Consider the following 26,407-nt stretch of genomic DNA (forward strand, 5'->3'; position numbering starts at 1 on the left):
GGATTGTAGCAATAGATGACTCCTCTTCCGATTCAGGTAAGCTTCTGGGCGCTTGGTGTTCATCACTGATTCAGCATATAATTTATAGGGTTAGGGTTTTTGATTTTGCTAGAAGATGACTGGTATGCTGAGAGGCCAATAGTTAGGGTTTTTATGGGGTTGGATTGCTGAGAGCATGGTCGGGCAGGGGAGACTGGAGAGGGTGGTGGCGGTGGCGGTGGCGGTGGCTGTGGAAGAAACAACAGAAGGAGAAGAAGGAGAAGGACAAAGAAAAAACGAATAAAAAAAAAGTATTGAATATAAACAAGGGCAAAATTGTCTTTAAAAAAAAATTAACTTGCTGACATCACTAATTCACCGTTAGGTTTTGGGTCCAAATTGATATATTGGCATTTAATGAGGTGGCATTAATTCCATGGTCCAATAGAGGGGGTGTCGACGAAAATTTCGCTATTTTTATTCTGAATGTCCATCTATTCTTGAAGCCTTGAAATCCACACATAAGGTCACTTTGCTCGGCCCTGTGCTCGGAAGTTTGCCTCTTTTTTAGTACTTCCTTTGTGGTCTCAGCAGATTCAATTCGTACTAAGTTTGAAAATTTATCTCAAATGGCCGATGAAGCAAACAAAACTGTACGATAATCTATTGTTTCCTTGCATGCAAAGACATTATTTAGTCTACAGCATTTGATCTCTTTTGTGTTCTCTTCTTCTAAATTATTTCGCAGGCGTTTCTTGAGATTCAAAGTCGAATGATAGAGATTACTGGAAAATTGAAACAGGTTCGTTCTGCAAGTAACGTTCTTCTAGTTCTTCGAATACTAATCGAGATTTCACTTGCGTAGTTATCTTTTCAGTTCTATGGTCTTCACTTTTTTGTAGAAATTGTGCCAATATATGTGTACTTGTCCATCAGATCTAGTATCAGTCTGTTTGCTCAGTCTCCCTGAAAATTCGTTTTGGTTAGCAACTGCTTGGTTATTTACTTGAATCTCTCCTGCTACTATGCATATTTGGGGATTAAGTAGAGACATATATGCCTCTTTTGACTTTGGGAAGTGAGGAACCATCAAGGTAACTGACAGTAGGTGGAAAAAAGGATCAAATAATCCAACATATATAAGAGTTGAAACTAGTACGAGGGTGGTGCCTCTGCTTCATGGTAGTTGTCTCCCGCCTCCTTTTCTTTTTGCAATAATGTTTATTTTCTTTTAACCCTTCAACTCCAGGAACCCGGGCAGTCTTCTCAAATTTTATTAATTACGTGAAAATAATGAACACAATGGAAGGGGGGGGGGTGGACGGACGACATCCCGGTCACCCCTAAACCGCAAGGGACATGAAACCAATTATAAAATTCAATAACCCACACAAATACAAAGGCCATAACCTCACCAAATTCATAAATAAAGTGTTCCACTGAGAAGAACACAACTGAAACTGTGGAATTCCAGTCAGTAACCTTGATGGAGGAGAAAGATCCTGTAAAGTGTGAACCAACCAAGGCATTACCTGAACCTTCTTCCCCAGCCAATGCATTTGTTGGCTTACTGACCTCCTGATATGCATGAGAAATGGAAGAGTCCAACTTATGTTGAAGAAATCTGACCCCTCTCCAGAAATAAGTAAAAGTCCATGAAGAACACCATGATATTGAATAATCCAACAGCAAAGTTCAAGTCCACCTCAACGCCAGTATATTTTTAGCCACCAGTGTCACAAATACAAATACCTTCCAGAGCAGCTTCAGCTTGGCCATATTGTTTGCCACCTGTAATGAATACATCACCAAGAGACTGGAGAGGAAGTTATCTTGATCAGCACACATATCCAATACACCTTGAGAAACAACATTATTTTCATTCCTATTATCCAAGTAGCAGTTCTTAATAGCAGTTTTCCCGATGGTCAATCTAGCTAAGGTTTGGAAAAATAGAAACATCTTTTTTACTGAAGGTGTAGGATCCTCTAGCTCTGATGCTAAACTGATGCAAGCAAGGATTAACAATTCCACTCGATTCCATCATTTGGCACTTTGATGAAAAATGGTTGGTACTCTGGTTAGGATTCTGTTGAGGCAGAGAGAGTGACCCTTAAGTGCCCTTCAATAAGTGTTAGGAAATTACCACCTAACTCCAGTCTTTAGCTTAGGTTTGATTTGGGGAAGTGTGGAAGAATAATACTGTGGGAGGACTTATGGTGGTGAAAGCAGACCTTTTTAGGGGTTTATACCAATGCTTGTATGTGCTATTTGAAAGTGAGGATGGGGCAGTCCTGGATTGTGTTTCCATCACACCTGTAGACCCTGTGTGGGATTTTTGATTGGAGAGATATTAGAGATTTTGAGATTGAAGAGTGCACTTTCTGTTTTCAAGACCAACCAGATAAACCAATAGGATGCTCAGACCTAATTGTAAATTTGGATCTCATCCGAGAGAGACTAAACTGATGCAAGCAAGGAGTAACATTCCACTCAATTCCATCATTTGGGAAATTTGATGAAAAATGGTTGGTACTCTGGTTAGGACTTAGGATTCTGTTGGGGCAGAGAGAGTAACCGTTAAGTGTGCTTCAAAAAGTGTAAAGAGATTAGTACCTAGCTTTAGTCCTTAGGTAGGTATGAGATCCTAGAGATTTTGAGATTGAAGAGTGCACTTTCTGTTTTTAAGAACAACTGGATAAAACAATAAGAGACTCAGATCTAATTGTAAATTTGGATCTAGTCTCTCTTTAGTATCTCTATTTTCAAGTAACAATTATAAATGAAATCTCAATGGAAAGGACAAAATCCTTGCCCTTGTTCTCACTCTCACCCCCCAATAAAATAAGGGCTTTAATTTTGGAAATTTGCCATGAGAAAGTGAATATTGGTGACATGGTCCAAAGGAGAAGGAAGAACCAAATGTCCTTCCATCCTTCCTCAGATGTTTAATCTTTGCATAGTAGGTAAATTTGTTAATCATTTGTTCATCTGCTGGTATTGATCAAGGGAAGTATGGTCCCATTTCTTAACCTTTTAGGGTCTGTTAGGTTCTTCCCATTGATATTAAAGCTTTTCTGTGGGCTTGGCATGCCATTCCTTTTGGCAAACATGGGAAATATCCTTTTTAGGTTCGTAGAATTAGTGAATATGTGGTCCATATGGGAAGAGGGGGAAAAACCTGTTAGGATACACTGACGATGGTGTGTAGGTGCTGGTAGCTAATAATTTAAGGTTGCAAGATGGGAATTTAGCTTGAACACTTAAAACAATTTGATTCTATCTTGGGTTCAATACTTCAATTACCCTGATTATGGGCCGCTATGGGCCCTCCCAAGTGTTAAATAACTCATTTCAAATGTTCAGTGACAATTCTTTAATTTATTGCAAGCTTACAAGGAGTAGCAGAACCGTAGAAGTGGAGGAAGGTATATGAAGGATTTGAGAATTGAAGGAAGAGGATAAACTTGGAACTAAAGGAATTAAGGTTATAACTTGAATTAAGATAAAAGAGATGGGTAATAATGGAAAGTGGGGGTATGTGGTGTCAATTAAAATATTGTCACCACCTTCTTCAATGTTTCACTCACAATAATGGACAGCCAGCGGTAGAATTGAACTGGTTTCATATGGGAGGACTCTCTCATCTTGACTCATATAAAAGTGAGACTTTAAACATAGACTCCCAATGCCTAGGCCTTTTGAGATTGATCAACAGCTGTGAAAAAAGTTAAGAGAATAACATCATACTTTTCTGTGCAAGAAAGTCCTGGCAGAGCAAGGGAATATCAGATCTGATTCAGATCAATAACCACTACAGAGGGAACTTTAGGGGCTGGTACTCAAGGGGATGAGTCGCCCTAGTGTATTGTCCTGATTCCCAGAGGTTCAGGCTGACAGAAAAGGTATTGTGAGAGATCGAACTCTCTCCTTATGGGTTCGTACAGTTGCAGTAACGGAATACCAGTTAAGGAAATAACAGTAAGAAGGAAATAGGGAATAAGAAGGGAGATTGGGAGGGAAAAGAAGAGGGGGAGGAGAAGTCATACCTAAGAATGAAGAAGATGATAGGAAGATTGGGGAAGAAGAAGAGGAAAGGAGAGCCACCAACCAACCTGGTCTTTCACTGCTCAGTGCTCACAACTGTGAGACAAGGTTAAAACTTTCATTCCATTCAATTCTTCCATCTCTCCATTGGCAGTAGTGCATATATAAAGAAATACTTCAAACAAAATAATAGAAACCTACTCTACTTGGGAAACTAATTCAATCTAGGAAACAAAACAATTAGGAAACTAACTCCTATGTAGCCAAATAAAATAAAAGATTACATATATTGTCCCCAATAAATCTCTACCAACACTTCTTGGAGCAGAAAACCGGGTTGGGTTGGTTCCATCTCGGCTTAGGCTTCCACAGCAGGTTGTGCCGATCCATCCACGCCAACGCCACTGCATCACAATGCCTCTCCATTACATCTTGGGGATATGGGGGATAATTATTATAACTAATCCAGCTGTAAGTACCATTTTTCGCCAACGGGGATCCCCAACTCCAAACTCTCTCAAACTAATTTTAATGGTAGTTCAAAAGATAACAAAGGGAAAGGAGGAGTTGTAGTATTGAAGGAAAATGCACAGATCATACAGATTACAGTATTCTGGTCTTCTTAGGCCTATCGGTAGAGCAACATTCTATAGTGGACACTTGAAGACTGACTGCTGGACTGTGGATCATCACTTGAGTGGGTGTGTTTTGTAGTAGAATGCCCACCTTCTTTGGGTAGCAGATTGAAGGGACTAGTCACCCAAGGATTCGGAGTTTAGAAAACCTCAGAAAATTTTCTAGACATGATCCCTCTTTGCTGATTTAGGCCAGCAACTTCATCACTCAGTTGCTTAACTGCTTCTGTCAATTGATTAATAGTCCTGAGGACTGGATTCATTATAGTTCCTTGTATCCTGCTAGAAATAGCTCTGATACCAAATTTTTCGGGTTTCTAGTCACCTAATGGATTAGGGTTAGAAAACCTCAAATAAATCCAGAATCACAGGATAGGAACCAGAACCACAATTAGGGAAATTTAATTATTCAACCAAAACAGATCAAGTGTGCAAGAAATACTGGTCGAATGGCCTATTTAACAAGGGACATATACAATTAAAGTTTGAAGGAATTCTGATAGTCACATTCAAAGATATGAAGGAAACCTTCTGCAACCATAGTTGTCACGGCGGTTAGGCGACCCAAGGCGGTGGAGAGGACCAAAGTTTAAGGCGACACCAACTAGGCGAACAAGGCGTCCAAGGCGCCCACCTAGGCGACCAAGGCGCCCAAGTCGGCCAAGGCGCCGCCTTGACAACTATGTCTGCAACTAGGAGTCCAGTTTAGAAACCCTAGAACAAAAGACTCCCAATCATTGACCTGTACGTGGTGTGGTCAACTGATGGAGATTTGTCATCTTTGTTCAACTTCTTCAGCATCTCCGTCATATACTTGATTTGAGATATGAAAATGCCATCATTCAACTGATTGATCTGCGAAGCAAGGAAGTATGAAAGTTCACCAATCATAGACATCTCAAATTCTCTGCCCAACTCCTCTCTGGCCTCCAAATATGATGTCGTCAACATACACCACCACAATGATTTGACTGCTGTCCTCAGACTTGATGTAGAGATTGCTGTCCACTAGTCCCTTCTTGAATCCTAGCTTGCATAGGTAGGTATCCAGGCTTGAGTACCATGCCTTTGGTGCTTGCTTCAATCCATATAAAGCTTTCTTTAGTTTGCGTGCCTTGTTTGGATCATCTCCCTATTGGAATCCATCTGGCTTCTCAACATATTTTCTCTTCAAGAGTGCCATTCAAAAATGTTGACTTTACATCCATCTGAAATGCCTGAAGTTTCTGTACACTGCCCAATGCAAAGAACATTTGAATTGCTTCAAATCTAGCAACTGGAGCAAAAGTCTCCTAAAAGTCAATGCCTTCCACTTGTGCATATCCTTTACACATTAGCCTTGCACTTGTGCTTGTCCTTTACACACTAGCCTTGCTTTGTTTCTGACCACTTTACCATCTTTGTTGGGCTTAATCCTGAAGTTCCACTTGGTACCAATCACATTTTTGTTGAATGGCCTTGGCACTAGCTCCCAAGTCTTGTTCTTCTCAATTCGGTCCAGCTCTTCTTCCATGGCCTTCACCCAACTCTCATCTTGGCTTGCCTAAACCACATTCTTGGAGTCCATGTGTGACAAGAGTGAATAAGTGTTTGTCTTTATTTATCTTGCCAGAAATCCTGCACTTGGGTCACCAATAACCTGCTCCTCAGTATGATTTCTGTCACATCTCCCTTTTCTATTCCTTCTTTCTTTATCTACCTTTGATTTAACTTCAGTTCATCTGACTCATCTCTCTTTCTTTCAGTGGCATTTTTCTCATTCTCTTTGTTGAGTTCTTCATAGCAAGGTTCAAGATCTCGGGTTTCGACCAGGCTGAAACTGAGATATGGTTGAAACCTACTGAAACCAGGTCAAAACCTGGTACTTTTTGCCAGCCAGCTCGAGACAGTGGTTTCGAGGCCCAGAATTGGTTTTTTAGGTCTGATTTTTTGTATATAGCTTATTTTTGACATTTTAAACAATGAATGAACTATTTTTACCACAAAAACACTCAAAATAGTACTTGTGGTTATTGACCCAAGTTTACTAATGTACGCTGAAGAATACACTAAACTGGTATTATAAATACTTAGTTCATAACTTCATATAAAGTTAAAGTACAAGAACACTTAATAATACATGTTATCCAAAAAAAAATAAAAAATTAAGGTGTTTCTTTCTCAATTCCATGTGGAGTTTCTTGGTGGGTCTAATCCACGAGCTGTGTACCACTGAAGATTTCAAAGCCGTTCCTCTGAATGCACCACATATATATCCCATGACATGTTTTGGGACCAATTGTTCTCATATTCCATAACTGCCACGCCATGGCGTCCTGGCGCTGGAGAGGGTTGCATGGTGACCTACGCCATGGCGACCCTCTTTGATTTCTTCTTCCTGTCTCTCTTTCCCTCTTCGATTTCTTCTTCTTGTCTTCGATTTCTTCTTTCCCTCTTCGATTTCTTCTTCCTGACTTCTTTCCCTCTTTGATTTCTTTCGATTTCTTCTTTCCCTCGTTGATTTCTGAATTTTCTTCTCAAAACTTGAGAAACAATAGAGAAAAAATAAAACATGGCTTGAGTATACATCTATTAACACATTAAAAATAGAGAAAATAAAAAATAAAACATGGTCGACATGCTCGCCGGGGGAAATGTCGATATATCGACGTGACACCCCTCCACCGACTTGGATCGCCGTGACGCCGTGACAACTATGATAACTGCCCATTGATAAGCCCCATTATCAACTTGTCTGAGACATCCCAATCTAGGGAAGGGCTCAACGAGAGTGTAATAGGTGGAGCCGACACACATGGTTGGGATGGATATCCGAAGATACTGTCGACAAGGGATGACCCGGCACCTAACCCATCCCCATATCCATATGTAGCAGTAGATGTATCATGACTACTCCCATATCCAAATGAACCAGTGCTCTCAAAGGATGGTCCACCAGCATATCCACCACTATACGGTCCATACCCAGCATATGATGTTGATCTGACGCTCTTGAAGCTACTATCATGATGTTGTGTTGGACTAGGGGTCTCTACTATGAAGGATGGCACACGCCAATAACCAGATCCTCTAGTCTCCTCCAAACTCATGACTTCTATAGTTCCAGACAAGCTAGATATATCCATCCTAGATTCTTCATCGGAAGGTCCAAGTCCATGCTTGCGAGGACGTTGACTGTAGGTACGTGCACCATGATGCTCATCTTGTGTTGCATGAGTAAATTGACTCCTCCCTATAAATCTCTATGGATCTGGCTCTGGATTTGCCTCTTGCTGCTAAAACATTTGATCCTCCTCATTGCGTAAGGAATCTAATATGGGATTATCATCATAATACCCACCAATCCTTGTACCACCACCACCACCACCATGGCCCTGAGTCTGGGTAGGTGGTTGAGTAGCATCAGAGGAATGAGACCAGTCATCATCATCAGCTCCACTACTAACAGGGTAAGGCTTGAATGGACGTGGGGTTTGCGAATGAACTCTACCATGTGTTGCCATATACTCATCAACGTCAGCACCCATCTGTTAAAGGCAACCATGGCATTTTAGAGGGTAAAAAATCAAGGCAACACTGCCATGGCGGCAAGGCGTCTAGCTAGGCGCCCAAGGAGTCTGGACGCCAAGGCGATGCCTTGATAACTATGTTTGTGAAGTAATATGGCTGTTGGGTTGACCCCCATTCTCATCTAATAAAGGCTCACCTCGATCCCTGACCCACTCATAAAGGGGATTCTCATCATCGTCATCCACTTGGAATATGTCTGCCAACTCAATTGGGCTTGTATCATGTTCCATGCCCAGTCATATATGCTCCTCTCTCAATCTCATATTATAATGCACATATACCAAGTCCTCTAGTCTCTTTGCACCCAATATGTTCCTCCTCTTGGAGTGTATGAGGTTGAACGTACTCCAATTACGCTTGCATCTAGTGGCAGAACATGTTTGGGATAGCACTTTGCGTCCTATCTTGGATAGGTTGGGGGAATTGGTGCCATATTGCAACCACCATTCAGTTGCAAGAAAGCATTAAAGATTATTATTTGGTAAAGTGAATAAGGATATATAGTTATATACTTGAATATAAATGGAAAGACTAATTCAGCCATACTAACCAGCAGCAGTGTTTTCCTGAGCTGATATTGCCACTGATCGACTGAAACTCCCAGTGGCATCCCGAAAAGCTTTCATCTGACATTATGCAGCCTTAAATTAATATCAATACATAAAAACATAATTGCATATGTTTTTACTTACTAAACAATGATTGGTTCTTAGCCTCAGCATTGATGAATTTGGCTCAAACCTTTCCAAAGTCGATGCTTGTAGTGGTACTTGGGATTTAGATAATATGCTGAACACAACAAAGTTCTACAATTAGAGACTAAATGACAATGACACATTGATAAGTTGAATTGAAGTTAATAAACTAATAACTTACCAGCCTTATGTAGTGGATGCATAAGCTGCCTCACTCATCGATCCTTGATAATCGCCAGAAACTTTCGATTACCCCTTCTTTAAGTTGCCTCCACTTGCACCTTCATCATATCAATTGCTGCCCACAAGTGTGGTAAGGTGGGCTTCCTCTGTTGATCCACCATTTTCAACACTATAACAATTGGGTCTAGGATATTTACAACCTTCTTCAAATCATTCCAGAACCTATTACTAGAAATCATGGCCTAGGCTGTCCTTCCTCCACTACTTGAAGACCCCTCTCAGTAAAACCACTCTTCAGAAGCAAACATCTACCTAAGACTAGTCTTCTTAGCCTCGAAGCTTTGAAGTGTAATCTAATTGGTTGCAAACCGTGTAATCCCTGGCCGAACTAGGTCACTACCACATTTGGTCCTCAACATATACAAGGTAAATCCATGATTATAAATGTAGGTGCTTACTTGTCTTGCTTTCTCCACCACCCCTTTCACAAGTTTCAAATGCCCCATACCCTTCAACATGAGATCGATGTAGTGAGCAACACATGGTGTCCAAAAGAGTTTGCATCTAGGATTGTTCATCAATTTTTCCTTAGCCTTCTTAAAGTTGCTATCTTTGTCCGTAATCATATGCACCACATTGTCCACTCCCACATCCTTGACTACTTCTTTCAACTTGTAGATATATTTTGCATCCTTCTTTTCTTTAGATGCATCCACAGACTTGAGGAACACAGTCCTCCCATCACAGTTCAACATACAATTGATGATGGACTGTCTAGTGGGTCCAATCCAACCATCACACTTCACAGTCATTCCATAGTGCTCCCATATAGTCTTTAGCTCATCAATGTACTCCATCAAATTTTCCTTGTGATAGGGCAAGTAGACATTTTACATCTCATATGGTGTTGGCCCCTTGACTCCAGATCCGACCTTACCTATCTCATCCAACATATGTTGATAGTATGGCCCTTGGGTGACATTGGTTGGAATGCTGTGGTAGAAAGCCCATTTGGAGAAAGCAATCCCCACTTTCTCCTTCACATTAGTCTACATTTGTTTTAATTTTTTTTGTTTAAACTTTGGTTGTCAAAAAAGTGTGGGATCTATCCAGAGTATCTCAACATCTGGGTCCTTGCCTTGGGGTGGGGGTGGGGGTGCAAGCCATGGGGCTCGGGCCTGTCGGGCTGGGGGCCATGGGCCTGGTTCTGGGGCCCTCACACTCTGGGTCCTCCTTAGTGGAATCTCTAGCTCTCTCTGTCTCAACCTCTTCCTATGGGGTTGCTCTGGCTATGGCTCCTCTCTAGCCTGTCTAGATGAACCAGCTCCTCTGGCCATCTGTAACTTTCTCTCATCATCAATCTTTTCTGTTCATCAACTCTGCCTTCCTCAATTGTGCAGCCTCTGCTGGTGTTTCACAATCATCATACTCATCGGGCTCCGCATCATCATAATCCTGGTCCCCTAAATCAGGATACTGATCTAGACATGCCTCTTCAAACCCCTCCCTGATTGACCTCTTCTGCCTCCTAGCTGCCGCTCCACCCCTGAGATGTTGTGGCGTAGCAAACTTTATCTAACTTGACAGATTAGGGCAGCCTATCACATTCCTATCTCCACCAGCAAGATGCGCCTTCAATCTAGTCGCTCCACCTCACATTATCTGCTTCCCATAATAATTACATTGTTACTTCTTGTCAACTGAAAGGGGTCTCCCATGCATCCATGCATCTCCACCAGCAAGATGCGCCTTCAATCTAGTTGCTCCACCTCCCATTATCTGCTTCCCACAATAATTACATTGTTACTTCTTCTTGTCAGCTGAAAGGGGTCTCCAATGCATCCATGCAATGTCCCCTATATTTCAGTATGTAGAATTTACCAACCTGTTCCAACAAGAATACATAGATTATTAACAATAACTACAAATATGACTCCTATACAACAACAAAACATATTCTAAAATTTTCTCCTTTTAAAACTATGTTTTAATGTTATTTTAATAATTAATAATTAATTAATTAATATTAATTAAAGAACATAACACTATTAATCAAATATAGCTGAAAACATATTTTACAACCTTAAACTATTTTTCTACTTTTTTAACATTAAAACAGAATATTTTTCCTACTTATTTTCAAATTTTTTTTAAATTTCAGCAATTATTTTTAAAAAATCAGATAATTTAAATAAATAATTAAAAACAAGAAAAAAAAAATCGATTCCGTCACGCCGTAGATCGGCCAGCGGTGTCTCACATATATTAAATTGGTGTCCATCCATCATATATATATCATATGTTTTTCAAAATTATGTTGTATGAAAATGATTTTTATAAATCAGAAAATAAAAAAAATAACTAGGCTACCAAAAAAAAATTCCAGCTCTTTAGAGTCATAGATCGGGCCAAGGACACTGACATAATTAAATTCAACAAATTCTACCATGTATTCAACAGTGTTGTACAAAAAATTTAATTTTGGTACAAAAATACTATTACCTTTGAAAAGAGAGGTTCACACACACTATAGAATCAAGTTGTAGATGCACCAAACGCCGGCAATATGGTAAGAATCAAGTTGTGGAGGCCAAAAATATTGAAATCTCCCAAATTTCCCACCGCTTCTGTCGAAACCAGCAGCTCTCGGTCAAAACTTGCGAAATATCACAAGTTTCGATCGAGATAAGTTTTAAGTTGTTGGTTTGGTTCGGTTGAACTGGTTTCGACCGAAATCAGTCAAAACAATGTAATTTTTAAAATACACTAAGGTTTCATCTCTGTTTTCCACGAAACTGAGATATCTCGGAAATCTCGGTCGGTTTCAACCGGGATCTTGTTCCATGCTTCATTGATCAATATTTTCACTTCTAGGGAAATCTCTTTTGTTGAGTACAGGTCTAGGCATGTAGCAGACCCCATTTAGCTGAGATTCTCCTGACTTGCTAGGCTGTGCCTCTTTCCTCTTACTTTTTTCTTTCATCTTTGATCTTTCCTTTATTATCCACCTTTCATTTGCCATTTTCCTTTTTTCATTTCTCATCTCATTTCCCACCCCTCTTTTCTCATCTCTTCATTGCCCCCACCCCCTTTTTTTCTTCTATTTAGACCTTAGTTTTCCCCTACCATGTTTTGTTTGGATCCATGTAGCCGACCCCATTAAGTTGGAATAAGGCCAGAAACACAAGTAGGGACAGACCACCAAAATAGAAGGTAGGGGAATTGAGTGCAGAAACCAAACCAGCCAGCAGTTTGGATCCAAACTTGGTCGACTGGTCGAGTGGAGGGTATGGGGAGGATGTCTTGTGTCCAAAATTTCAGCCTATTATGGTTGTTGGTTGCTGAGATATGACTGGAGTCAAAATTAGAAGGTTAGTTGAGATCTTGCAAACCAGTGGGAGTTTGGACTCCAAATCAGGGATCGAGTATAGCCCTTGGTTGTGTGATTCAACCCTCCAAACCTCTGCTGAAACTGAGTTCAAGTTTCAGAGAAATTCAGGCTTGAAGTTTGCTGAAGAAACAAGACAGGAGCTGGTTCTGCAGGGGTTTCTTGATCCTTCTCTGGTGATGATCAGCAACAGAAATCCTTGGAATGATTAATTGCTGATTTAAGTCTTCAAAGAATGTAGTGGCAGTAACAAATTGGAGTCTCTCAGTAGCAGCAACAGGGGGGGAATTGAGCAGGCAGGATAGGTGAAGAGGATAGAAGAAGATAAAAAAAAAAGGGGATAAGGAAGTTCGGCTCTCTCAGCCAGGCCTCTCATCCCTTCATCCTCACAATAGGATAACCAAAACTTGCACAAAGCAATCTAAGCAACTTCATTAATTCGTGTGGAAGGCTTCTAAAAGCCTTACAAATATATAGAGGGCAATAGCTTACCTCTCAAGTTACAAAAAAAAAAAAATAGAAAGTCTAACTTTGACAATGTTCTAAAATAGAAACTACATAAAATTAGAAAGTCTTCAAGGTCCTCCAGCTGGCTCTTGCTCCTTGTGGACCCCACCAGAGATTCTTTGTCATGTGAATAAAGTCATGTGGAGCTCACTTCATAAGTAACTATCGGCCAGCAAGAGTGACAATGAAAGTTGACTAATCTGGCCTCATGAGTTGGGTTTGATAGACCCAACAAACTCCCAGCCATAGTTCGAGAACTCGTTTCGTTTCGGTATTTCGAGCTGACCGAAATATCCGAAATATTCGAAATTTCGGATATTTCAGTCGAAATATTGTATTTTTTCTTGTATGTTTCGATAGGTCATTTCGGTGGGTTTTAGGCCAAGTTAAGGCCTGAAACTTCATGGAAACCCTATTTTAGGCTATATAAACACATTTAAATGTTCAAATTGCAAAAATAGTCACCCAAAATGGTATTTTGGATGTGCACCATTGATTGGCAACGTACGGTCGAACCCTAATGTATAAGTGTATAACATAGTTAATTACACATTTACATATACACATTGTACATTAAACAAGTAAATTGACTTGGAACTAAGTTGGAAACATAATGACTCATAAGTTAAGTCATAAATCATAATATTAAGTACATAAGACATCAAGTCAATAACAAGTTAACAAATAACAACTTAAGATTTAAGAAGATGATATCAAACATTCCAAATCACAATATGTCAATATCCCCAATTGTCCCCTACAAGGCTACAAGTCAAGTAGTCAACTAGTCATCATTCATCTCAAATATTTACAAATTTGCTAATAATAACTACTCCGCCGTCCAGGATCAACCCCACTCATGGTCCGCTGGAGCTGACGTGTATTGCTCTCCGACTGTAGGACAAATGCATGCCACGTCATAGTCTGGGAGAAGAAGTGAGTGTAGTCATCCACAGTGGCTATGTAAACTGCATCATCAATATGGTGAAGGTAACCTATCCTAGGATATAGGTCACCAAACTGTGAAGAAGTACTACCCACTGATCCACTATGATATGAGTCATATGACGGCTATGGGAGCATGTACGGGTTGTACGGCTGCGGCTGGTGGGTTGGGTAGCCAGTATAGGAAAAGAAGTCATGCACAAAAGACGATCCACTATATCCTTGTGAGTGGGAGTCATACTCAAAACGGGAATGGATAGAGAAGATATAGGTGCTGCCCCAAGGGTACGCCGAATGCCCTTCGCCACATGGATGTGAATGAGATGAACCATGCTCGATTGGCTGGAGATGGACTGTCTGTCTACATGAAAAGATGGGGCACGGAAATGCCCACTCGATCCATCGTCTCTATCGCCAATACTCACCCACCAACAGAGCGGATAGGGCATCAATGTCCATAAGCTCACCGCCTACTAGTACCACTACCACGACCACCGGACGGATCGCCACGCGCTTTCTCGAGTAGGTCGAGGTGACGATGTGGGCCGTGTGGCGGTGTGGGGCGGTGGGGCACGGATTGCCTCTTCGCCGCTCTTGTACCACAAACGGGACTCGAGTTCCCTCATATGCTTGACTACCATCACCATCATCATCATCACGTCCATCATTACCTTCATCATCACCTCCATCATCACCATCTCCACCAGGACCACCACCACCATCACCATCTCCACCACCACCATCTCCACCAGATGACATAGACCGATCTTCATCCTCCTCATCAACACCACCAGTAGACTGGAACGGTATGGGTGACACGTCTCGTGCATGTACCTCACCCTCTGCAGCCATGAAGTCATCCACATCAGCTTGTATGTGTTCAGCTATCATGGGGTCAGGTCTACCTCCAGGCTGATTTAACACTGGCTCACCTCTATCCCTCACCCAATCAACAATAGGATCTTCATCATCTGACTCCACCTGGAAAATGTCGGCGAGATCGATATTTTCCCTGATACCCTCTTGTCCCATGCGTATGTGTTGCATCTTCAACCTCAAATTATAATGCACATACACTAAGTCAAAGAGACGTTCAGAACCCAATCTATTTCTCCTCTTGGAGTGGATGAGAGAAAATGTACTCCAATTCCGTTCACAGCCAGATGCTGAACATGTCTGGGAGAGAACCTTGATTGCTATTTTTCTTAAATTGTTTGCCGAACCCCCATACAACGCCCACCATTCAGCTGCATTACAACAAAAGAAACATGTCACCTTCATTTCAAAAGAATAAGATATTGAATTGAGTAATGACTAATGAGTACCGGCATCACCGCGTGTCCGGCCTCTTGCGTGCAGCTTCGGTTCCAAAACTTTCCAATGCATCCCTAAAAGTCTTCAACTATAATCATTTGGAAAATATTTAAAATTAGTAATGACTCGTTACTATTTAGTATTGAATTGAGTAATTCCAAATGAATTATAACTTATAAAACTCACCTCATTGTTGTATATCGCCTGTAATTTACTATTCGGCTCTAACTTGGCAATTACTTCTTTGACTGCGTCAATAAGACTATTATTCAACCCAAGCCTATGACTGTATTGGTACTTGGGGTTCAAATAATATGTTGAAATTGACATTACATATTCACTAGTTAGTAATATATCCTTCAAATTAACTTTAAAAGATGTAATTGCATAAAAAACAAAGAGTGTACACTCACCAGACCTTATGGGTGGATGCATAAGTTGATTTTCCCAGCGCTCCTTGATAATTTTGAGAAAGTGTTTGCTACCTCGTGGATTTGCATTGTAAACACCTTCATTCATCAAGTCTATGGCAGCATATAGATGTGGCATGGTTGGTCCCTTGATAGCAAGAATCAACTATATGCAAAACCTTGACCACCGGGTCCAAGTTGTACCACTTTATGCAACTTAGACCAAAAGTTATCTGATGAAATTGTAGCTTGTGCTTCCCTACCACCATGGGTATTGGACCCATTCCAGTTGAACCAGTCTTCAGAAGCAAACATTGATCTCAGTCCAGACTTCTTGGTTTCTATACTCTTGAGTGCAATGTAGTTGGTGGCGAATCTAGTTATGCCTGGTCTCACTAAGTCACCCCCACACTTCTCCATCAAGAGGTTTAGTGCAAACCCATGGTTGTAGACAAAGTTGGTCATTTGCCTTGTCTTTTCCACGACATGTTGTACCAATTTGATCTTTCCCATGTCCTTCAACATGAGGTCTATACAATGGGCAGCACATGGAGTCCAAAACAACCGGTACTTATTGTTTTGCATCAACCTCTCACCGGCACTCTTGTAGTTGCTTCCGTTGTCCGTTACAATTTGGACAACGTTCCCACTCCTACATCTTCTACCACTTCCTTCAAGAATTTGTAGATATACTTTGCATCCTTTTTGTCCTTGGATGCATCAAGACTTCAGAAAAGACTGTCCTCCCATCACAATACACCATAAAGTTGATGATGGACTTTCTTGTAGGACCAGTCCAACCATCACACATTATGGTCACCCCATAGTTCTCCTATAGCCCCCTCATTTCATTGATGTAGTCTTCAAGGTCTCTCTTCTGTTGGGGCAAATACACATTCATAATCTCATATGGGGTGGGCCCCTTATACCTTGGGCCAGCCTCAGCAATGGAATCTATCATAGTCTGATAAAAGGGGCCTTGTGCTGTGTTTGCTGGGATGGTATGGTATAACATCCACTTAGCTATAGATTCCTTCACCATCCCCTTCAGATTTTTCCATGCTCCCTTGATTTTTGGTTGGTTGTTGCCTTTCTTTCTATAAACACCAGGTGCTTGGTGAAGTGCTGGGTCATCTTGTGGTGGTGGAGGCGGAGGGGGAGCTGCCCTCGTACTCTGTGATCTCCTAAAGGGATTAGGCAACCCACCTCCTCCACCTGCACTGCTCCTCCACTACCACTAGCACCACTCCGAGGTACTAGCTCCTCCACAACCACCTCTGTCTCTCGACTCTCTCCCGATCCTCATGATAATCGGCTCGCTCATCATCTCGTGCTCGTCTCCAATCCCTAGCCTCTTGCTCGTCTCTATATCATCAGAACATAGACATCATCACTGTCATCATCATCATCATCACGATGGCTTGATTGGCTTCCCGCTGTACACCTCACTGTTTCCTCAAGATCTACTTTTGCCTTCTCCCTCTGAGACTTCCTCTTACTCACTCCCTTCATGTAATCAATGACAGCCCTAGATACCTCCACAGGGACCATATGACATGCGACCACTTCAGGAGAATTCCCAGCTAGATGTTGTTTGAGTCTAGTGGCACCACCTCTCAAAAACCGCATGTGACAATAGTTGCATTGGGATTTTCTTTTATCCCCATCAATTGGAGTGCCATGCAACCATGCAATGTCACCCCTAGTGCGCTGGGTGTGCTCCCCTCCTCCGGGTCGGCCGCTGCTCTCGCCCCTCTTGCCTCGCTGCTGTCGTTTACCACGGTTCGTCATAATCGACTAGTTCTTGTTGCATGAATAAAAGACAATTCATTAATCATCAAGCACATCAATTCTTTTAGTTTAAAATTTTAAATGTTTAAGAATTAAGATTTAAGAGCACTAACACAATTATATAAGTATATAACTATTTAGTATTTTTCCCCTAACCCTCATATTTTTTTCATATTTAAAAACAATTTTTAAAAATATTTTTCAAATAAATATTGGCCTAGCACAACAAAATCGAAAAGATATGTAAATGGGCAGCAAATAAGAAGTATGTACAATTTACTTTTATATTTTTCAGTAATTTTAAAACAAAAACCTCATATTATTTCTTATTTTTTGCTATTTTTTTGAATTTTTTAAATATTTTTTATAATTTTCAAAAATTAAAATAATTAATTATTGGCAGAAAAATATTTTTGACCCCATGAGGCCATAGATCGGCCAATGGTGTCTAACATATATTTAATTCATCACCATACAATATACATAACCCCTATTATTTTTTGATTTTTGTTGTAAATAAATCCAATTTTTGAAGTAGAACAATAAATAAATAATATATATACCAAAAAAAAATTTCGACACCGTGAAGTCGTAGATCGGCTTTCGGTGTCTAACATATATTTATTTCATCACAAACAAACATGTTGATCAAGCATTTCCCTAAAAAAAATCAATTTTGAGAATATGGTTTTACCTGAAATAGTGGAAAGGCTTCAGAGATGTGCTAAGAAGTTTGTTCTCCAAGTGATTCCGGCGTAGATGTGGCATGGATTCAAGTGGGAAGTGGAAGATTGAAGAAGAAATAAGCAAAAACCTTCAAAAACCAAGCAAAAGAGGAAAAATGCTTGTTTCTCAGTCTTGGTCGAAATTTCGACCGAGACTGTCGAAACATGGTATTTTATATAAAGCATTTTCTCGAGATTTTTGAAATCTCGCGAGATTTTGAAAATGTCTCGAAATATCTCGAGAATTTCAATCGAAATTTAGTATTTTTTTGATTCAAGGGGTCATTTCGTTTCGAGGGGGTCGAAATTCTCGAAATTCTCAAAATCTCGATCGAGATTTCGCGAGATTTTGAACTATGCTCCCAGCCCAAGGCTAGTTGGCTCTATGGCCCAATGGGTTGGTCCACCAATTGGTTCAGCCCTTTCCTCTGCCGGGGACTTCCACGAAATGAAAACGGGCGGCACCGTCGTATGCTCGATGATCGAAGTTGACGGTTGATCAAACCGGTACACACTTCACACTTAATTGGAGTTTGAAATGATTTGATCGAAGTGAAGTGATACGAAGAGAAGACTGTTGGCGGGAGATCTCTATTCATTACACCCAGCGAAGCCAAAAAACGTGAGCGTAGCTCGATAGCTGACCAGAAGAAGCAACGCTTAGATTACCAGATCCTGGACACAATCTTCCGTCAGATGGAGAGCCCCTTGCCTCGCCTTTGACGCCAGCAAACTACGGAGTTAAGTGGACTAGCTCTCTTCTTATGCTTATTTGTAGAATATGCTTGGCAAACGTGAGCTTGTCTACATCAAATAACCAAGGAATGTGCCATCATTTGCAGTATCCTCAAACTTCCCCAAATTCTACTTAGTCTTCTTGATGTAGCACTTACTGCCAAGCATCTTGAAATACTTAGCATGTGCTTTCTTTGCAAACCATAGCTCATAGAGGGCTTGACTTTCGTGGGGCCTCAACATGCACCTATTATGGATGTAAACTGCTGTATGCATTACCTCCTTCCAGAATTTGTCTGCCACATTCCTCTCAGTCAACATGGTTCTGGCCATCTCTTGTACTGTCCTCTTCTTCCTTTTTGCAACACCATTCTGCGGAGGGCAAGGTTTTAGGTCTCGATTTCGCCCCTGGTTTTGCCAGACCATGAAACTGAGTTCTGCTGAGATCTCGGCGAGTTGGTGTATTTTTTCCTATCTGGACTCAGTGGTGGGTTCAGTGGCCATATGGTCAAGATAGGTCTTTAAACTTGACATCCACCCTCTTTTAGGCCTTTTAAACACAATGGAAACATTATTTTTTACAAATTCAAACCCATAATGGTACTTTGACTTTGGACCCTAGGTTGGTAGTCTACAACGTCAAAGAGCTCTTCCACACAATATTTAGAACACAATTAAAGTAAAGGGGTAAAACAACTTAATTAAGCATTAGGAATTAAAAAACATCAAACCATAAACCATTTAAGCGTTGGGCATCATATTCATAATCATACACGGTGATGGTTTGACAGTTTGTTAATAATTGTTAGAAACTTGGAAGAGACATAGATTAAACAAATACAAGACTGAGCTAGATTAAACAAATAAGAGACATAGATTAAACTTTGTGAAAGCAAAATTCCTTTCTTCGACTGAGCTACTTCCACACCCAATAAATACTTCAATTTGCCCATTCCTTGGTCTGAAACTTTTGCTGCAAATATATCTTTAAACTTTCAATACCAGAATTGTCATCTCTTGTAATAACTATATTATCTACATAAACCACAAGGAATATTTTCCCTGTATCAAATCGATAGAAAAAACACAGAATGATCACTAGCACACCGTGTCAGCCCAAACTCTAACACAACCTCAGTAAACCTGCTGAACCAAGCCCGAGGGGACTGTTTCAAACCATATAATGATTTCTTCAGCTTGCACACCAGACTGGACCCCCCTTAGCAACAAACCTAGGAGGTTACTCCATATAAACCTCCTTATTAAGATCTCCATGTAAGAAAGCATTCTCAACATCTAATTGGTACAATGGCCAATGAGAAGTGGCTGCCAAGGAAATCAAAATACGGACAGAAGTAAGCTTCGCGACAGGAGAAAAGGTATCCAGGTAATCTACACCATATACCTGGGCATAGACGTTTGCCACAAGACGCTCAAACGAACCAAGGACCCATCAAGGTTCACTTTCACCACATACACCCAATGACAACCAATGGCAGATTTACCTAAGGGTAAGGGAACAAGATCCCAAGTCTGATTCTCTTCCAACGCCAACAATTCGTCATTTATAGCAGCCCTCTAGCCAGAATGAGATATAATGCCTTTGCAACAGACTTAGGAATAGGATGATTCTCAACAGTATTTAAACAAGAATGGAAGGTGGAAGACAAACCAGTATAGGACACAAAGTTAGAAATGGGGTGTTGGGTACAACTTCGAACACCCTTACGATGAGCAATAGGAATATCAAGATCAGAAGGGGGTTCCAAAGGAGAAGAAGTAGTACCTATTACAGGATCTTCTGGCGAAGAAGTAGATGGAGCAGAAGTCGTGGGAACAGGGGGATCCCATACTTTCCATTGGTGACGTTGAAACACAACAGGTGGAGGTGCCGGTGATGAGGCAGCCTGTGGGACATGATAACAATAGACTGAACAACAGAAACAGGAAGATCATCATCCAACTCAGACGCAGTAAAAGAAGAACTATCATATGGGGTGGATTCAAAGAAGGAAACGTCAGCAGTAACAAAGTATTCTTGCAACTCAAAAGAATAACAATGATAACCCTTTTTAGTGCGGGAATAGCCAACAAACATACACTTAAGAGCTTTGGGATCCAACTTTGAAACACCAGAATGATGATCACGAATAAAGCAAACACTGCCAAACACTCGTGGTGGTAAAACAAACAAAGACATAGAAGGACATAACAGAGAAAAGGGAATACCACTGCGTAAAACTGAAAATGGCATGCGGTTAATGAGGTAACACGCAGTCAAAACAGCATTTGCCCAAAAAAGGTTTAGCTACTTTCATCTCAAATAAAAGAGATCGAGTGACTTCCAGTAAATTTCTATTCTTCCTCTCGGCGACACCATTTTGTTGTGGGGTGTCCACACAAGAGGACTGATGGATAATACCACGTTGCACCATAAAATCCGCAAAGGGGGCAGAAATATACTCCTTAGCATTATCACTACGAAGAATACGCAAAGGAGTCTGAAATTGATTATTTACTTCATTCACAAAGGCACAAATGATGGAAAATAATTTTGAACGACTTTTCATTAAATAGAGCCAGGTGACCCTAGAATAGTCATCAACAAAAGTAACAAAATAACGAAAACCCAACTTAGACACGACAGGACAAGGACCCCATACATCTGAATGAGCTAAAGAAAAGGTTGGTCAGACCGTTTATTGACTCTAGGTGGGTAACTCACATGGTGAAGTTTCCCAAACTGATAAGACTCACAATGTAAACTAGAAAGTGACCGAAAATGACTATCAAGAAGCTTCAAACTTTCCAACGAAGGATGACCCAAACGACAATGAATCTGGTAGGGTGATGCTACGCCGGTACACGCCATTGATGAAGTGTCCTCAAGTATATAAAGCCCTCCGACTCACGACCTCTACCAACCATCTTCTTAGTCATAAGATCTTGAATTACACAAAAATCCGAGGAAAAGGTTACTAAACAGTTCTAGGTTTTGGTAAACCGATTAACAGATAAAAGATTGAAAGGAAAATCAGGCAAATAGAGAACTGAAGACAAAGACAAAGAAGGTGTAACATGAACAGTGCCGGTACCAGTCACTTTAGCTAAGGAACCATCAACTAAAGTAGCACTAGATGAAGACTTTTGAAAGGAGGAAAGTATACCTGAAACACCAGTCATATGATCCGAAGCCCCTAAATCAATTATCTAGGGATGAGATGTAGTAGTCAAAAGACACGCAGTTGCATTACCTGCCTGAACAGAGGTTGCGGTTGGAGGCTGGACTGACTGAGAAATTTGGAATTGGGTAAATTGAGCATACTCCTCATCAGACATCTTCGCGGTCTTACCCTCAGGCTGTGGAGATGTAGAAATAGTAGACTCAGTAGTAGTAGCAGAATTGGCAAATTGTTGCTGAGACGGTTTGCCATGAAGTTTCCAACAAAAGCGTTTGATATGTCCTGGGCGACCACAATGGTGACAAGTTTTTACCGGATTCGAACTATCAGAAGCATCCTGAGTAACCAAAGTAGGTGGTTTACTAGAACCAGCCCCACGACCACGGCCACCACCACTATTGCCACTGCCACCATTACCAGCCCCACTATTGGGCCCATGGTTAGGTGGAAAAAGGCCAACGCCGATGTATCAGCAATAGTAGTGTTCTCACGAGAAACACGTAGAACCCTAGAAAAAGTTTCAGATAGTGTGGCTACCTTGTTGCCACCAAGAATGTGGGAACGGACCGAATCAAACTCCTTCCCAAGTCCTCCCAAAAATCCCATAATTGCAATCTACTTCCGCTGACTTTGCATTTGTTCCACATTAGAAGTAATAGGAAGTAGGGAATTAAGTTCCTCATACATCCTCTTAAAATCACCAAAGTATTGGGTCAAAGGACGACCCTTTCGATCAACCCTGTAGAACTCCTGAGACAAGTCATAAATACGGGAAAGGCTGTCTTGTTCTGAGTACAAAACATTAAGATACTCCCACAACGCCTTAACAGTATCAATATGGGTCACCAAGTTGACAATTTGATTATCCATAGAATTTAGCATCTGTCCCAAGATCCTAGCATCAATAGTATCCCATAACAGGTCATCATCAGGTTTAGTCTTAAATAAATGATCCTGCTGATCACGTCCGGTCAAAACCAATTTAACAATTTTCTTCCATTGTTGATAGTTGGTGATCCCCTCCAATTTCTTTTCAGTAATACGATTGGAGGAAGAGAAAACCTCAGTCATCACATTCTTCGAAGTATCACCCATAATTCACAGCCAAAAGATGGAGTGAGATTGCATAAAAGAAGAGGTGAAAAATTCTGCCAGAGTTGACAAGAAAATCGAGTCCAACCAAATCTGAACCAAACTCTACAGAAAAATAAATTTCTGCCTTTCAATAACTCCCTAAAAATGCAGCAAGCTTCAAATATTGCAACAATCTCAAGAAGTGGTTCCTAAAAACCAGACCAAAAAATCGATGAATCTCCAAAGGGAAGAAAAAATCAATTTCAAAAGAGGAATTAAAACAGAAAAATAATTGCTGCGGTACCTTCTAAAAAATTCAGCAAGCTCCAAAAAAAAAATCCAGCAAACACAAATATAGATTCCAAAGTCTCCACCGAAAATTCGATTATTCTCCCTGGAAAAATCGATCTCAAGACCCTGACAGGGTGCTGCCGATAGATGCTCCTCCAATTCCAGCGCAACCTTCACTCCATAAACCACCAAAAGGAGAGACCTAGTTCTGACTTTAGATCATGAACTAGTCTCTAAACAGTCCAGAAATACAGCATAGGGTGCTGCACCACTTGAAACAAAAGAAATAAGAAGCCGCAAGACCCTCTAATCTGAAATCACCGCCTCAATGTCGATAGATGCCTTGATAGAAAAGAAGATAATAGTCATAGAGAGCTGTAGCAGTGCCTAATGCTCTGATACCATGTAAATTGCAGCAGAAAAATAAGAGGGAGAAGAAGAAGAAGAGAAAACGAGAGAGGAAGAGAAACACGACCGTATTGCCTTTTGAAAAGAAGAGTTAATTCTCTTCCCTCAGAATTTCATTAAGATAACATTACTAAAGGGTATAACAGTAAATACCCATAGACTTAAGTAAATAAAACAGGACCAAACTGCCCCTTTTCTTTCTCCTCTCGGTATTAGCTTTCTAGCGCTAATACCGAGAGTCCCACTCTCGATAACATATTGCATCTGAGGAATGCCCTGGCATACTGAAATAATGATTTTCAGGATCCATGCAAAGGCAGCCCTAAAAAATTTCATTCAACATTAGAAAATATAACAAGAATTAAAGGAGGGGGTGGATCTCACTTTACCCCTAAACCCAGATACAATGTAAAGCTTGTGGTTCCCATGCTTTCCTCCTCAATACATTAAAGCTTTTTACAACTCAGAAAATGAAAACCTAGGTTATTTTTTAAAACAGCTTGTCTCACAGATAACGAAAGATCCAAGAAGTTGGCAAAACCTTCCTAAACAATGTAAATCTAATTATGGACTTGGATTAACCCATTTGACTCTTTGATTTTTCAGGTGCAGAACCAATTGCGTAACAAAGAGGGAGACAAGAAACGTGCTTACCTAACTTTGGAGGAGCTGCGACAATTATCTGATGATACAGATACATACAAATCCATTGGTATGGCCTATAAAATTGGATAGAGAACCCTTGTTCATATTTTCCGAAGGTTGCTCTGGTCTCATATTAGTACAGTGACATACATGTCTGTATAATGTGCCACTGTTTTAGACTGATTTTATTTCAGGAAAATGACTTAGGCACATGTTTACATTGCTATTTTGAATTTTGAACCACTATTTTAGTTCAGGGCAAAGGTAAATTTGACATTGCTATCCAACAAATTCCTGTGACTGCAGAAAAACAGTAATTATTATTTCTGGTTTTCCTCCTTGTTTTGAGTATGTTCTATATTGGAAGATGGAACTGATGAAACCAGCTGCCTGGTTCTGCTTTTATTTATTTTGATGGGTGAAGAAAAAATATAAAATAAAACAAATAATGGTTCTGCTTTTGCTATGTGGCATTACATGAAATGTCATCCAGCCACTGGCCCTGTTTTTTTTCCTCTTTCATTGTTTTGAAAGATCATTGGTCCATATCTGACTTCTCCTTGTCCCTTGCTTTACAGGAAGAACGTGAGTCTTGGATCTCCTTCTGTCTGCAATTGAAATGTTTGGTCCTTGAAGAAGATGAGTGAATCCTGTTTAATGAATTGTCTGGAAGAATTATAACCTCCCCCATATTTTTGTTGTTTTTTTTCCTTGGTGGACAGATTTGTTTTAGAACCAAAATCGGTCTTGGTGAATGAGCAGGAGCAGAAACTTAATGATAGTGAGACTGCCATTGCTTCATTACAGGTTTGTATTTTTCTTTTTTGTCATTTCATGCAGTTTATTTGCATGTGAATATACGTATTTTTGTCACATATAACACAAGAAAAAAGTTCCAGTCCAATCTGTGGGCTTGATGAGTTACTTTGCACACTAATCGAGTAACGATCATTATCAACATATTGGCATAGTTTTGTCACTACATGTAGGGTGTCAGAGGGTGTTTCTCCATTAGTTGGCTCTGTATGAATACCCTGCTGTCAAATATTTAGGCAGCAGGGTATTGAAGGTAATTACACAGATACATGAACCAGTTGATCTGGATTTCAACACTAATCATAAGATATTGCCTTGCGGATCCTGCAGTAGTTTGTATCATAATTCTGTGTGGTAGAATGGCTTTCACACTCATTTGTTTGTATCAATGTTTTGGCCAGAGATCTCCTCTTTAAGATGCATTATTATTGGTTCATTCTGATTATTAGATCAGACTCATAAGTTCCTACCCCTCCAATATTGTGGGACTCAAAAATCTATTTCGATTGTGGACAGACTTCAAAGGAATACTTGGAGAAGCAGTTGGCAGAGGTGGAGAACAACCTAAGGGAACTGTTACAGCAGGATCCTGGGCTTGCTCGTCTGATAATGTCAATGACTGTGATGTGAGTTGTCTGAGTCATCTCATTATTTGGTGTTCTTTTTCGTGTTTAAAACAATAATTCAGTTATTTCGATACAATGTATTGTGGTATGTTGTAAAATTCTAGATGAGAGATGCTGGTTTTCACCACTAGCTTAGAAATCCATTACTTAGTTTTGGTGGGTGGAGTTTTTGTTCTTACTTTTGCTATTTATAGTGAATTTCTCACCTGCCATTGCACTTGCTGAATCTTTGAGGATCTCTTTAGCTGCAATGCTTCTTAAAGAATTCATCACCTTAGAGGCTGCCTTAGCACAGTGTAAAATGGAGCTAATAAAACTGTGAAATGATAGGTTGATCGATATTCATCCTGAGCTTCCTGTTGACCACCCTGCTTTAGGGACAAGGGTAATCCATTTAACTATAGAGTTGCACAAGCTGTTTAAGTCTTGAGCAAGGAATGG

At 40.4% G+C, this 26,407-nt stretch overlaps 1 protein-coding gene across 1 annotated transcript; it reads left to right on the forward strand.

Annotated features, from left to right (window-relative positions):
- Positions 1-500: 500 nt before the first annotated feature.
- Positions 501-26,093, forward strand: LOC122660967 (prefoldin subunit 1). The gene is made up of 6 exons (XM_043856232.1): positions 501-632; positions 728-781; positions 24,486-24,591; positions 25,103-25,109; positions 25,247-25,331; positions 25,857-26,093. Exons 1-6 carry the CDS (start codon positions 609-611, stop codon positions 25,968-25,970), a joined length of 390 nt encoding a protein of 129 aa, XP_043712167.1. The 5' UTR covers positions 501-608; the 3' UTR covers positions 25,971-26,093.
- The last annotated feature ends 314 nt before the right edge of the window (positions 26,094-26,407 follow it).

The sequence above is a fragment of the Telopea speciosissima genome, chromosome 5, assembly GCF_018873765.1.
Source record: "Telopea speciosissima isolate NSW1024214 ecotype Mountain lineage chromosome 5, Tspe_v1, whole genome shotgun sequence".
NCBI lineage: Eukaryota > Viridiplantae > Streptophyta > Magnoliopsida > Proteales > Proteaceae > Telopea > Telopea speciosissima.